Source organism: Mesocricetus auratus, unplaced genomic scaffold (genome assembly GCF_017639785.1).
Source record: "Mesocricetus auratus isolate SY011 unplaced genomic scaffold, BCM_Maur_2.0 Super-Scaffold_100001, whole genome shotgun sequence".
NCBI lineage: Eukaryota > Metazoa > Chordata > Mammalia > Rodentia > Cricetidae > Mesocricetus > Mesocricetus auratus.
In genome coordinates this window covers 8,433,507-8,447,968 of record NW_024429187.1, presented here as the reverse complement: position 1 = coordinate 8,447,968, position 14,462 = coordinate 8,433,507, and the positions used below count along the sequence as shown (strand labels likewise).

Genomic DNA, 14,462 nt, shown 5'->3' with positions numbered 1-14,462 from the left:
CTCCGCAATTAAGAGCTTGTGTTGTTCTCGCAGATGACCTGAGGTCAGTTGCTAACAGGAACACGACATCCTGTTACCCAGGCTCAGGGAATCCAGAGCCTCTGGCCTCTGAGAGTTCTCTAGCCCCCATACTTCAGAAATTTCATAAACTGAATATTTATGGGAAATATATGCACATACACACACACATATATATGAACACACACATACACACACACATATATATATGTTCACACGTGCAATATATAGAGAAATTAGAAATGATTGGATACATGGAGGGATGAAACAGTTCAAAGTCACAATGGCAGATGATGCCTGAGTAGTCATTAGCACACAGATGACAACTGAAACACAGGGAACCCTGCAAGTCAAAGGTGCGTGCTGGTAAGCCTGACCACATGAGTTCAGAAATGAACAAATTCTCTTCATCTATGGTTTTTCTCCTCTTTCCCACCTCTTATTCTCCATATATATATATATATTAAGGGATCTATGGGGAAAACAGATTCATGGATACAGGACAAGGTATAACCAGTTGCAAAGTCCTTCCTTTCTGCCCAAGGGAGCTGCCACCTTACCCAGTCTTTACAACACAAGAGAGTGCATGACCTCTGTCTCTCCATTTAAGAGATCACCCTAAGGCCAGTACACCAAAGATATTGGTGGAATGCATTCTACATATGTGTGTGTGTGTATGTATTATATGTATAATTATCTTTTTCTCCAGCTAAGAATGCCCTCACTTTTCCTCTCTTATCTACTAGAAACCTTTATCTTGCTTTGATCTCTTTTAAAGTACTGTGTTCCAGTTCTGATCACATTTTGTTTATGTCAGGCTAGAAGTTCTTTGAGAAGAGAACGTGAACCTTTACTCAGCATTGAGATTGTTTATGTTGTCTAGTACGATGCTTTGTAAGTAATTGGAATCTAATGAATATTTGATCGATAATGACTGCACGGATGGATGAGTAAATGATTAGAAAAACACTGAGTCTTATTAGGCTTTAAAACTCCACTACTCACAAATTTAATATTGACTACTAAATACAAAACCCTGGCCTAGAGAAACACATTTCCCTTGGCAAAGTAGAATCTAGATTAGTTTTTAATCTCATCTCTAGTACTAGGAGTTCCAGAGACATCTGTGGACTTACTGAATGGGAGTCTCTTTAACTATTCCATGATCATCCACGTGCTAAGACCAGATTCTGTGGAATTTGACTTTCATTCTCCTTTCATTTCTGTCTATAATCTGCCTGTGTCTCTCCACCTCTGTGTAGTCTATCATCTGTCTATGTAAGATGACATGTTCAGTCTGTGACAAACCAGATGAATCCAACTCGGTCTCCATCACGTGACTACCTAATGGCTAAAAAGACACAAGCCCACCTTTCATGTGTCCCATTCCTTGGAGTGGAGTCTTAGAGTGTGGTAACACTGGGAAATATGGATCTCTCCGTAGCTAATCCTACTTAACAGTGCCTGTTCTCAGATCTATTACATTGTGTTTCATAGGTTTTGTCTGGAGGGCACGGGTGATATGGAGGGAGAGGACAGCTGTAACAGGCAGGTATGAACAGGCACAAGCACGGGATGGATGAGCCTTTTGTTTTTAAGGACAGGACTTTTGTTTCTATTCTTCTACTAAGTCCAGCTCTATTCTGACAACATCACTTACGGAAGCTGTGCTCCTTCCTTAATGTAGAGGGAATCTAGAAAGATTTCAGCCAAGCAATATCTTCTATAATAATGGGAGTGATAAACATTTGAAACTGGGTGAATTGGTCCCTGTGTTCTTTGAGAGTCTTCCATAATAGCTGATATTGATTTTTTTAATGGGAGAAAAGCTGACGAAACCCAGGCTTTTATGATAGTGAACTCAGCCAGCAACACACTTGGGTCTCCTACAGATGTTCCTTTTAAGCAAGATGGGAATTACATAGATTACTTTTTGCTTGCCTCTCCCATGAGGAAACAAAAGCACTGCAGATATCTGGCAACAAGACACTTTCTGCCGAGGATGGGTCATTAACTCCTCATTGAACCCACTGAACGCCTGTGCCTCGTGATCCTGGGTATCGATCATTCGAAGAAGCCAGCCTGGATGACCTGTGCCAAGTATTTCTCAACTTGTAACTGGGTCATGGTGTAGTGCACTGAACTGTATTTAAAGATGCCAACATGAGAGTCAGAATGGAGAAAAAGGTCATATTAAATGTGTATGTAGAAAGCAAGTTTTCATGGATTTAAACTTGGGTTTAATTTTAAAAGAAGCTTTAGCTGGAGAGTGTGTGGTCCTGAAATAGCCACTGAAGACTTTATCTGAAGAGTCCTACAGGGTTCACACTGGAGTAAAGCAGGGGAACTGGGAAAAGAGGACCTGAAACTGAGGCAACCACACATCACAGTTGTGTAAGGATTTATCTGTGGTATTTAGTGTTCTGCGCCGCCTCCAATTTTTCATTCTGTTTCTATGAGTTAAAATCTAAGATTATTGTTTAGTATATGTGAGTGACCGCCACTGCCATTCTTCACCCTTATCCTAAAAGTCAGGCTAGATTCAACTAAATCTCAGGCAGGTGTGTCTTACTATTTATGTGAGAAATCATTTCAAAACAGGATTAAAGTATTATATATTGAATTTTAAAATGTAGTGTGTGTGTGTGTGTGTATGAGAGAGAGAGACAGAGAAAGAGAGAGAGAGTGGGAGGGAGGGAGGAAGGGAGAGGGAGAGGGAGGCTTGTAGGTGGGTATTCATGGAGTCCAGAAAAGGGCATCAGATTACTCAGAGCTGGATTTACAGGTCATTATGACTTTCTGGATGTGGGTGCTGGGAACTGGACTTGGGTCCTTTTTGAGCACTCTTATTTCCCTTAAATTAAATAAATTACAATATTTTTGCTATTATGGTAGGAGACAAGATAGCCTTGAAACTGTAATTTTCCTGCTTCAGCCTCCTGACTGCTAGAATTACAGGCATAAGTCATCATGCCTGGCCTAATCTTTAAATCCTTTAATGATTAGTTGCTATGATAAATATATATATATTGGTTTCTAGAGACAGGGTTTCTCTGTATTGTTTTGGAAGCTGTCCTGGAACTTGCTCTGTAGAGCAGGCTGGCCTCAAACTCACAGAGATTTGCCTGCCTCTGCCTCCCAAGTGCTGGGATTAAAGGTGTGCAACACCAATGCCCGGATGGTAAATGTTTTTAAAGGAATGCAGAAAGCTTACTGAACAAATGAAAAGATCTCGGCAAGATGTTCCTACTCACTGAGATGATTTGCTATCATATTTATTAGCTCATCGCATTTAATCGTCATCCAGCATAATTTAACATCACTGGAGAAACAGCTCCATGAGACTCCACTATGGGTTTTGTTCTGGACATCTGTATCATGGAATCAGCTTTTCATAAACTGTAAGGTATCCCATAAAAGCAGTAGAGTCTCACGGAACTGGGAGCTAGAACACAGATGGGCAAGTAAGGATTGCTGGATATAGTTGGAAGTTAACTTGGAGATCCTGAGGTGTGGGGATGTGATTTAGTGGGAGAGCTCTAGGTTCAATTCCTAGTACAGGAAAAACAAACAAACAAACAAACAAAAGCACACATTAAAAAATATGAATGGTGGAGAAGTAGCTAGTGAGGCTGAAAAACTGAATCTTCAACTTTAATCACTACTAATACAGATTTAAATTATACACATGTGCGCATGATCCTGTATTGGTCAGTACCCCTTTAATTGATTTATTTATTGCCTTAATTTTGACTGAGGATTTCATGTAGTCCAGGCTATCCTCAAACTTTCTTTGTGAACAAAGATGACCTTGAATTTTTGGTCCTCCTCCCCTTTCCTTGCAGGCTCTGGGTTCTGGGATTACAAGTGTGTACCCTTACATCCAATTGTCTGTAGTGACAGGTAGGCACTTTACCTACTGAAATGCTTCCTTAGCCTGACAGTGTTTAAATTAACTTAACAATGATCTTATATTATCATGTTAATTAACTAAACTCAACTCTATTAGTCCATCATTAGTCGTTTGTGTTCATTATCAGCTAGAGTTATTAAAATTAATCTGTAAGTACCTTAGCAAAATGCCTGGTCCATATGATGCATTCATTACTAGATCATTTATCCATCATTTCCATAAGATAAAAGCTGTTACCCTAATTTAGTAAGGAAACAGTATTTAGTGTTAAATATAAGCATACTCAAAGAATGTAACCATTAATGTACCAGCCTGGCATTCTATTTTACTATAAGTGTGTCCCCATCTAGATGCTGTTGAAGACTGTAGGACAATAGAGACCCAACCATCAAGTTTGTCACCTTAATAACTATGAGCAGCATGGAAAATTCCCAGTCAGTTGTGTTTGATTGACTTCAAATCACACAGTGATGGACAAGTGGTACGCCACTCCTTCAGGCAGATTACCATGGGTGTATGCACTCAAGGAAACCACCACTTCATTCTCCAAGAGACGTTTCTATTGTGTTCTTCTTCCCTTACGCTATGTGATGATTCCTCATGTCTTTGCAGTGGACACTGGAATTAATCATGAAGTCCTCCCTGACCCAGAGAAGACAGGACTACAGCTCAGTAGGCCCAGTATAGGCCACTAAATGCATGAGTCTACAGTCTGATCACTAATTAATCAGTCACACTTTTAGAATTATTTTGCTTTGAATTAAATGTACATGCATGTGTGTCTGTATATGGTTATGTGACTATTTGCATGCAGGTGCCTGTAGACTGCAGGAGAGGGCATCAGATCCCTGGAGCTGGGGTTGTAGGCAGTTATGAGTCACCTGATGAGTGTACTTGGAATTGAACTCAGGTCCTATGTAAGAGAAATTTGTGCTTTTAAACCACTGAGATATCGCTCTAAGCCCAGAGTTTGTATTCTTGATCCTACATTTCACAATCTGAATAATGGTCAAGTGTTCAAAGGCAGATAGATATTGAGACAAGGGAGCCAGGATGAATTTGCCTCACCTACATCATTAGGGTGACAATGTATGTAAATCAAATAATTTTGAGGCAGTTTTCAAAAAAGAGACAATGCAACCAAAGACATTATTATTTTTTTTTAAATGACTTTCCTGGAACTTTCGTCAACTCTATACAGGATTCCCCCAAATGCAACATTAGAACACGTCTCTTGCTCACTCTTTTCTGTTTTAAAAGCTCATTGGGGGAACTCCTACCCATTAGGAGAAATAGATCACTGGAGTAGACAGGAATGGAGCTCAGGACTTGTTATTTCCCCAAGGGACTTACCATTTCTAGGAGGCTCAGAATCAGCTGGCTGCGTTTCCTGACAATATTATAAGCTCTGCAGCAAAGCTCCACAAAGTCTTGAAAATGCTGAGTATTTTTTCCACCCTCGGTAATAAAGTACTCCATCTCTGAAGTAAAAATGAAAGGGGCTCTGTCCCTGTAAACAAAAAACAATAGCAGTCATGAGGAGAAGACCTGGTGTTTACGGCCATTACCACAATGTTATTTCTACTGGATTCTTTTCCTAGTCCACTGTGGGTCATTGTGGAAAAACTTAGTAATTGAGGGCTTTGAATAACTGGGCTGCAATGGAGAAGACAGCGTGAGGAGTGCTACTCTGTCCATTTATACTGTCTTAAATGTTTAATTCCCAGTTACGTTTGGACAGACTGTATCTACTGAAAGAGGATTGACTCTAATCAGCAATGCAAGTTAGAGCTGTGCAAAGTTGTCACTGAAAGTGTATTTACTAATGCAGTTTGAGACAATAAAGTAGAACTTAAGTTCAACATTACAGTGCCTTAAAAGCCATTTTCCTTCCCTTGGATAGCAGACTCCTTAGAATGAGAGTTTGGATAAAAATTAAGATATTATAATAACAAATTCTTCCAGAAGATAATTTGCGAAACAACAACAGATGTAACCAATTCCCTGTCATATGCTTAGTAAACAGGGAGGTTTTTTTTGTTTTCTTTTAAAGATAGTCATAATTCATTCCACACATGGCTCAGTAAAAGCACTGAGCACAGGAGGACATGGGGGCCATGTTTTTCACACGAGTCACACTGCCCCCCTGTGGTCCCATGTTATCTGGGCCATGATAATCCTGAGACCATGTTTTTCACACAAGTCATACTACCCCCTGTGGTCCCATGTTATCTGGGCCATGATAATCCTGAGACCATGTTTTCACACAAGTCACACTGCCCCCTGTGGTCCCATGTTATCTGGGCCATGATAATCCTGAGACCATGTTTTCACACAAGTCACACTGCCCCCTGTGGTCCCATGTTATCTGGGCCATGATAATCCTGAGACCATGTTTTCACACAAGTCACACTGCCCCCTGTGGTCCCATGTTATTTGGGACATGATAATCCTGAGATGAAGTGTTAGCATCTCTAAGAGAAGTCGATAGGGGGAGGGACAGAGGTATCTCTATCAGATGAGGCCTCAGCTGTTAGATCGATAAGGGGGATTTTACACAAACTCGTCTTATAGGTCTCCCACAGCATCTAGATGGGGACACAGTTGCAGGTAAAATAGAATTGAGCATGTTTCAAATGTGACAGTTCAGTTCAGGGAAGGTGGCACCAAGTTGCAGCTGAAGAAACTGAGAGGCAGTTCAGGGTCACTTTAGAACAGAATAGTGTCCTATGCCGACACAGGCTTTGCTGTTTTAATAACAATTTAGTCCACCTGGAAATCCCGCCAATGTGACTTAACTAGACCTTTCCAAAGTGTGAGAATGCAAATGGAAAAGCTACTCAAAACATTTTCTAGACTAGCGTTTGCTTATGGCTGTGCTCAAGTGTGACTTTAACGCTGAGCACTGTGGTTCACACCTACGAATCTCAGTGCTCCAGAGGTTAAGACAGACTCTGAGTTTGAGGCCAGCCTAGACTACACATTTAGTTCCATGTTAGCCTAGCCTGATCTCAGAGGTGAGATCCTGTCTCAAATGCAATAATAAAGTTTGTATTTTATAAAACATGATGACTTTCACTTGGCTTGCTTTGTCTTTCTTTACCCAATAACTAATTTATAGTGATATTTTGTTTTTTTACCTAACAAATAAAGCTTGCCTGGAGATCAGAGTGCAAAGATAGTAACGCTGGTTAGCCATAGAGGCCAGGCAGTGGTGGCACACACCTTTTACCCTAGCTGCCACACTAGTTAGACACAGAGGCCAGGCAATGGTGGCACACACCTTTAATCCCAGACCTTGGGAGACAGAGGCAGACAGACCTCTCTGAGTTCAAGCCTCCCTGGGCTACACAAGAGTCAATCAGTCTAAAAAGGAGAAACAGTTCAAACAAAGGTTACTTCAGCATGGGGGATCCCTTGCCTTCAATCCTAGCACTAGAAAGGACTGTAAGGCAGGAGGAGATAGGAGCTTATTGCAGTCTGAGGAGAAATGCAATTGGGAGCGGTCTGAGGTTCAGATCACCTCTCCAGTCTGAGCACTGGTAAATGAGAGAACTCTCTCGTGACGGCCACATTGCTTCTCTGATCTTCAGCTTTTACCCTGATATCTGTCACTGGGTTTTTATTATTCATGCTACACTTACTCAATGAAAGGTATTGAGCACCTGCACTGAGCAACCTCTCACGTGCCAGCTCAACTTCTCAAACTGTGATCATTAAATTTTGGTGTTGGGCCTTTCCACTCATTCTAGGAGGCACTTTTTGAATCCATATTTCAGCAAAGCTGGGGAAGAGATGTTGGGAACACAAGATAAAAACATAGGCTCTGATCCTGAACTTGCTGTGACTTCACTTTCTGGAGTTTGAATTGGGTACCAAACACTCAGTTGTTAGACCTCCTGAGAGGCCCAACGTGGGAAACATTTATGAACCTGGATCATGGAGATGAACCTGGACCACGGAGAGTGATGTGCATTCTGGGGTTGCTGTGGCTAGAGGAGGCTCTGTGCACAGAGCCCAGGCTACAGGTCCTGTGATCCAGATCTCAAATTTGAGTTTTGGGCATCACTAGTTCTCTCCCTTGTGAGCCACTTACCATCACGGCTCCTGGATCACATTCTTTACCAAATGGTATTATTGATAACACTTAGAGGATCACATAGCTTAGATGACAGAAAAGCACTTACTGCCACATAGAAAGCTCTTGGTACACTTTAAATCACTGTTGTATATTATTGTTAAGTCTTCAAATAGTCACGAGTGTTTGCAGAGCTGAACCTTGTCACAGCTAAGCCTCCCTCTACCTTCTCACCTCCCACTTTGTATTTGAGGATTTAATTTGGTCCTGGGTTTATCACTATAAACTGCTTGACTATAAGGGTCCTTACATGAACCTTTCCCTTTGTTATACATTTGGTAGATTTTGTACCCTTGTCGTTCTCACTCTTGCTAATTGTGGTGGCTTGAAGAACAAATGTCCCTCCCCCACAGGCTCACCATTTAAATATGAGCTCCCCAGTTGGCGGCACTGTTTGGGGATTTAAATATGAGCTCCCCAGTTGGCGGCACTGTTTGGGATGTTATAAAACCTTTAGGAAGCAGAGCCCTGCTCTAGGAAACACATGCAGGCAGGCATGATGCCAGAGGAATGGTCGAGTGTTCTACCTCTTGTAGGCAGCAGGAAATTGACTGACACACTGGGTATATAAACCTCAAAGCCCCACCCCTACAGTGACACACTTCCTCCCACAAGGTCACGCCCACTAAAACAAAGCCACGCCTCCTAATAGTGCCACTCCCTATGGGATTATGGGGGGGGGCAATTACAAGCAAACTACCACAGCATCCTAGACTTCTATAATCCAAAACAAATCTACAAAATGCTGTTTTTTTCTTTTCTATCTTATACTATGTTTACTGTGAATTGAGCTTTGGGAGTCGTTTTAGAGAAGTCTAAAATCTTACAAATTCCTGAGCATTTCTAATGTGGCAGATATACTTTTCTTTTTTCAGCTGATGAAACTACAACTGGCCAAACTGATTTCTCTTAGAAACTTGACATGCTTCTGTCTCCATGAAATGATACCTTCCTCTTCCCTGGCAACTGCAATGGAAATTCAGGTGCAGAAACCCCACACAGAAACTCAAGTACCTGAGAGAAACATCCAAATTAGAGAATCATGCAAACTAACAATAATATTGAAGAAACAGATCTCACTGTGTAAATAACACAGTTGAGATGTTTAGGGAGTCTGACAAAGTAAAAGCGTCCCTTTTTATATTTTTTGCTCACTTTCAATAAACTTTATCAAACAACAATTACATCAGGAGTCTTCTGTAAATGAAAGGAAATATTAGCTACAACAAGGGATGCATCCGGTCCCTGTACATTACATAACCTTCAACTGTGCTGTGCTTTGTGAATTGACTCAAAAATGAACCTAATTCTAGATCATAGATTTTGTGGCTTGAGGCTGCTCTCTGAGGTTTTGTGTTATTAGAAGCCCAGGGCATGAATTGTTTTCCAGATCAGAGCTGAATCTGCTTTTGTTCTATTCTCCTACCCTTTCAAAACTATTTGTTTCCTGCACTTCCCCACCCGCATCTGTGTGTGTGTCTGTTTGTGTGTGTGTGCCTGCGGGTGTGTGTCTGTGTGTGTGTGTCTGTGTGTGTGTGTCTGTGTGTGTGTGTCTGTGTGTGTGTGTCTGTGTGTGTGTCTGTGTGTGTGTGTTTGTGTGTGTGTGTCTGTGTGTGTGTCTGTGTGTGTGTGTGTGCCTGCGGGTGTGTGTCTGTGTGTGTGTTTCTGTGTGTGTGTCTGTGTGTCTGTGTGTGTGTGTGTGTCTGTGTGTGTGTCTGTGTGTGTGTGTGTGTGCCTGCGGGTGTGTGTCTGTGTGTGTGTTTCTGTGTGTGTGTCTGTGTGTGTGTGTGTGTCTGTGTGTGTGTATCTGTGTGTGTGTGTCTGTCTGTGTGTGTGTCTGTGTGTGTGTCTGTGTGTGTGTCTGTGTGTGTGTGTCTGTGTGTATGTCTGTGTGTGTGTGTCTTCTCACCTTTCCTCTCTCCTTCCTTTGTACTTTCCCTTATCTGGTGCTGGTTCAGTGGTAAAGATTAAGGTGTTTCCCTTCTGATAAATATCCCCAGGCTGCCAAGATGGATCAGTGGGTAGAGGAACTTGCAGATTCGTGGATTAAGATTCACTGGACTATGCTCAATATAGATTAATATAATTTTATTTGGTCAGACTGCACTTACACAAGAAACAGATGCGAGTTCCCTCCCCAAGGATCCACACAGGCTGCTCTCTGTGACCAGACCAGAACCAAGAGAGCGAGGTTGGGTCCCAACCCCTGACCTAATCCTACTCTCCTGCACCTGTGACCACGCCCAAACGGGCATGGTCAGTGGTACAGGGGCGGGGGTGGGGGTGTATCTCACCAAACTTCTCACCAAATCTGTAGATCTGAGTTAGATCCCAAGAACCACACGATGGAAGGAGAGAACCCACTTCTGCAACTTGTCCTCTGACGTCTACGTGTGTGCCCAGGCACACACATATTACATACATTCATACAACATGAATAAGATATGCTAAAGCAGTTTTAAAAATCTCCCTCAGGATAACCTATTCCTTTCTGAAAGTCTTAGGACTTTTTTTTTTTAAAAAAACCTAAATGAAATATATGGTTTTCAGCAGAGGAGGAAGTGTTCTTCCTTCTTTTATCTGCCCTTCACATCTGAAATATGTTCATGCTACTCTGCTACATACAGAAAAGAGAATAAAAGTAGCCCACATAGTGAATAGCTGGTGATAATTTAACATTTGTGTGGGAAGACCACATAGTAAACTTGTTATGACTTTGTCATTCTGTTTCCAAAATTAACTTTCGTATAAATGTATGACTAGCCTTTCTCCAAAACTAGCATTCTGTAAAAATGCTGAGAGTATTTTCTAGACTTCCAGCATATGTACTGAGATGCTTGGTGATTTAAAAATGCTGATATCTTTGGAAATATAAGAATGCATTATAAACACATAGTAACTACTAAGGACATAAGTTTATTCCATACAGGGAATGATAGGCTATTCATGTTTGACATTTACTGTTACTTTTGTGTCAGCTGCCCACGTAGCCATACCGCAAACGTAAGATCACTGCTATAAGGGTTTGTATTGTCATTAGCACCCAAAGATCAGGGCCATAAGGGTCTGTGTAAACTCCTTAGCACACTAAGATCACTGTCATAAGGGTCTGTGTAAAGTCATTAGCACACTAAGATCACTGCTATAAGGGTTTGTATAGTCATTAGCACCCAAAGATCAAGGCCATAAGAGTTTGTGTAAAGCCTTTAGCACCCTAAGATCAGGGCCATAAGGGTCTGTATTAAGTCCTTAGCACACTAAGATCACTGCTATAAGGGTTTGTGTAAAGTCATTAGCACACTAAGATCACTGCCTTAAGGGTCTGTGTAAAGTCATTAGCACACTAAGATCACTGTCATAAGGATTGTGTAAGTTGTTAACACACTAAGATCACTGTCAGATTTACCAGTGGTTGCTCCACTGAGGACTCCCACATTTAGGACGTGTTGGTGCTCATTAGGTGACTTGAACCTGGAGGGCTGGACTCTCAAATGTCAGAACACTGCAGTTAAGCACCAGTAGGTATTTACTTAGCTCAGTTGATGGACTATTTGCCTGTCAGACACAAAGTCTTGAATGTGGGTGTCATAAATGTGGGTGTGGTGGGGCACATCTGTCGTCCCAGAACTGGAGAGGTTGAGTTGGAAGGCTCAGGAATCCCTGGTCATCTTGGCTACATAGTAAGTTTGCAGCCAGCCTGGTAAATGTGAGACCCTGTCTTATTACTTCCCCACAAAAATATCATTGCTATGTAGGCAATTGAAACCTATCAACAATAATGTTATGGAAAGATTGTTCTATCTGCAATATCAAAGAGATAAGAATGGCGTATTTGGAAGATCAGATGAGCTTTTTTGTACACAGCTTTGATCTCATATGATAATAGTTTATGTTGGAATGGGGTTTGTGGCAGACAGATGCAGAGAAGTGGGAAGACTTAAAACATGTTCCAAAATAATAAATGAGAAGATGGGAAAGCTTGGAACATTAGCAAACAGTGATGTCAATTAGTTTCTCCTCCTTGTGTAGCAGGAAGACAGAAGAGAATCATTTCGAATGATGGACATTTGTATCCACGTTACACTGCTGTCAGTGCCTTGGAGGCTTATCAAAGCAGGTCTCCAGGATTACAACACACATTTTAGGACCTGAGTCAAAAGATCTAGGCTGGAGGTAAATTCCTGAGAGACATGCTACTATCTTTCCTTATGCTACCCAATGATCAATTTAATGTCCCTGAAAATGACAGACATACCACCCAGTGATACCAGTACTCTCCTCATGAAACAACATGGTTATATGTTTCCTGAGTGTCTCTTGCCTCATAAATTTCAGATATGGACCCAAAGAAGTTGGTGATGTGGAAATACCAACAGATTCAGACAATAGGAAACAAACAAAAACAAAATCAGGAAAACCTGACCTGTTCTCTTTAGCAAAAACAAACAAACAAACAAAAAAACCCAAAAAGGACAGTCTGATAAAATAGAATATTTTAAAACAGAATCAATCTCTTCCATCCAAATATTTTTAGAAAAAATAGTGATTTCAATTCTATTTGCACAATTATGTGTCACACCTTACCAGGCTGCAAGGTGGCATCCTTACCTCCAAGCAGGGTGTTATCCCTGGGCACCAGTGGGAGGCTATACATGTTGGTTAGCAGGATGGAATATATCACACTGAAACAGACTACCCAAATATGGCACACTGATTTTTGATGATATTATGAACACAGTTCAAAGGACAATAGGTAGCCCTTGGACACAATTGGGTATCCAGAGACATACATATACTTTGATCTAAGCCTCTTATCCAAAAGCAAAAACAAACTAAAAATTAATACAAAGCACGATCCTACTAAATTGTCATAAAAATAAGAGAGAGATTTGAGGGATCAGGGCCAGACACATCATTTACGCAATTAAGCATGTCTGTAACATTGGTTGAAAACCAATGTCAAAAGGGTATAAAGACAATCTAAAATCTGGATGATGGTCCTTGAAAATGATATAGGCAACAAATAATTAGCATGGATTTAAAAATATTTTTAAATTTCAATAGTTAAACATTCAAATGACATAACTAGGAAATAGACAAAAGGTATGAAGAGACATTTCATGACTATGGATGATCAATAGACACCTGCAAAGGTATTCAAGGTGATTTATGCAAACTAAACCTGCAATGAGATGGCAGAAGGAGTGAAAACACGGCAACTGAATTGCTCATGCCTTGTCGGTAGAGGCGTGCGTCAAACGTTCCATTTTGGCACATTATTTTCCTTTCTGAAGAGCTATTTGTTACCAACTTATTGAAATCAACAACAATATACAATCATCCTGTAACCTAATAGCTACAGTCCTGGGCATTTTATCTCAGAGAAATGGAGACTTATATCCATGAACTGCACACATGAGTTGTTCACAGCAGCTTTAGTCCTAGTAGTTAGAGTCCTTGGGGGATCCAGATGTCCTTCAACAGATGAGTGGTTCCACAGACTGCACTACACTCAGACTGTGGAATGTTATTTGTCAATCACAAGGCACAGTTTTGGAAAACAAAGCAGCTTGGATTGACTCTCCAGATAATTATATTACAGTAAAAAAATAAAATCCTCAAACAGTACATTCAAGATGTTCCTATTGATATAATATTCTTGACATCTTGATGTAAGTAACCGCAGAAAGGAAGGATAGATGCAAGGCTTTCATGCGATAAGGACAGAGTAGGGTTGGGACATCAGAGGTAGCCAAGCTCACCCATGCAGGGGCGGCTCCTTCATAAGGGATGCAATGGGGAGAATCATGTTTTGTATCTTGACTGTGTCACGTTTGATAAAATATAACTCTACAACATCTTACCATTGGTTAAAAAAACTGGTGATATATATATATATATATATGTCTTCTTCATCTAGCTTAATGACATGTGAGTCTACATCTATCTCAAAAGATATTACTGACATTTCTGTTGTGTCACCTAGATGCAGCTAATAGCAGTTGTCTGGAAAGCGTAGAGAAACAAGGAAATAGGGAGTCAGGAGAGGCAAACACTTGATGGCTTAGGAAAAAGAAGGCATTCTGGATAGACACTGAGGATGTTTTGCAGCAGGCAGCAGAAGAGGGTTCCCTGAGACAGGAAAATGTCTTGAAGAAGGCAGCAGAAGAGTTGACACAGTGGGGACCTGATAAACGATGGGAAAGGAAGTGAGTAGTGCTCACGTCGGTCCAGGCTTTACTAAACAACAGAGAAGCAACCCTGGTTGGTAAGCTTGCAAAATGAATCTGAAGGTGGAGAATGTACAGGAACCCTTTCCAGGAGGTGAGCAGAGGAGCGTGAAGACTGGTGGCGGTGACTCTGCAAAGACGGCTAAGGCTGAAGTGGTCATCA

General features: G+C 41.1%; 1 protein-coding gene across 1 annotated transcript in view; it reads right to left on the bottom strand.

The window, feature by feature from the left end:
• The window catches only part of Pik3c2g (phosphatidylinositol-4-phosphate 3-kinase catalytic subunit type 2 gamma), a 334,840-nt gene that overhangs the window by 84,991 nt on the left and 235,387 nt on the right, over positions 1–14,462 (bottom strand). Inside the window, exon 25 of the mRNA XM_040743461.1 lies at positions 5,285–5,441. Within this exon, the coding sequence (XP_040599395.1) occupies positions 5,285–5,441 (157 nt within the window). The remainder of the gene's footprint in view (positions 1–5,284; positions 5,442–14,462) is intronic.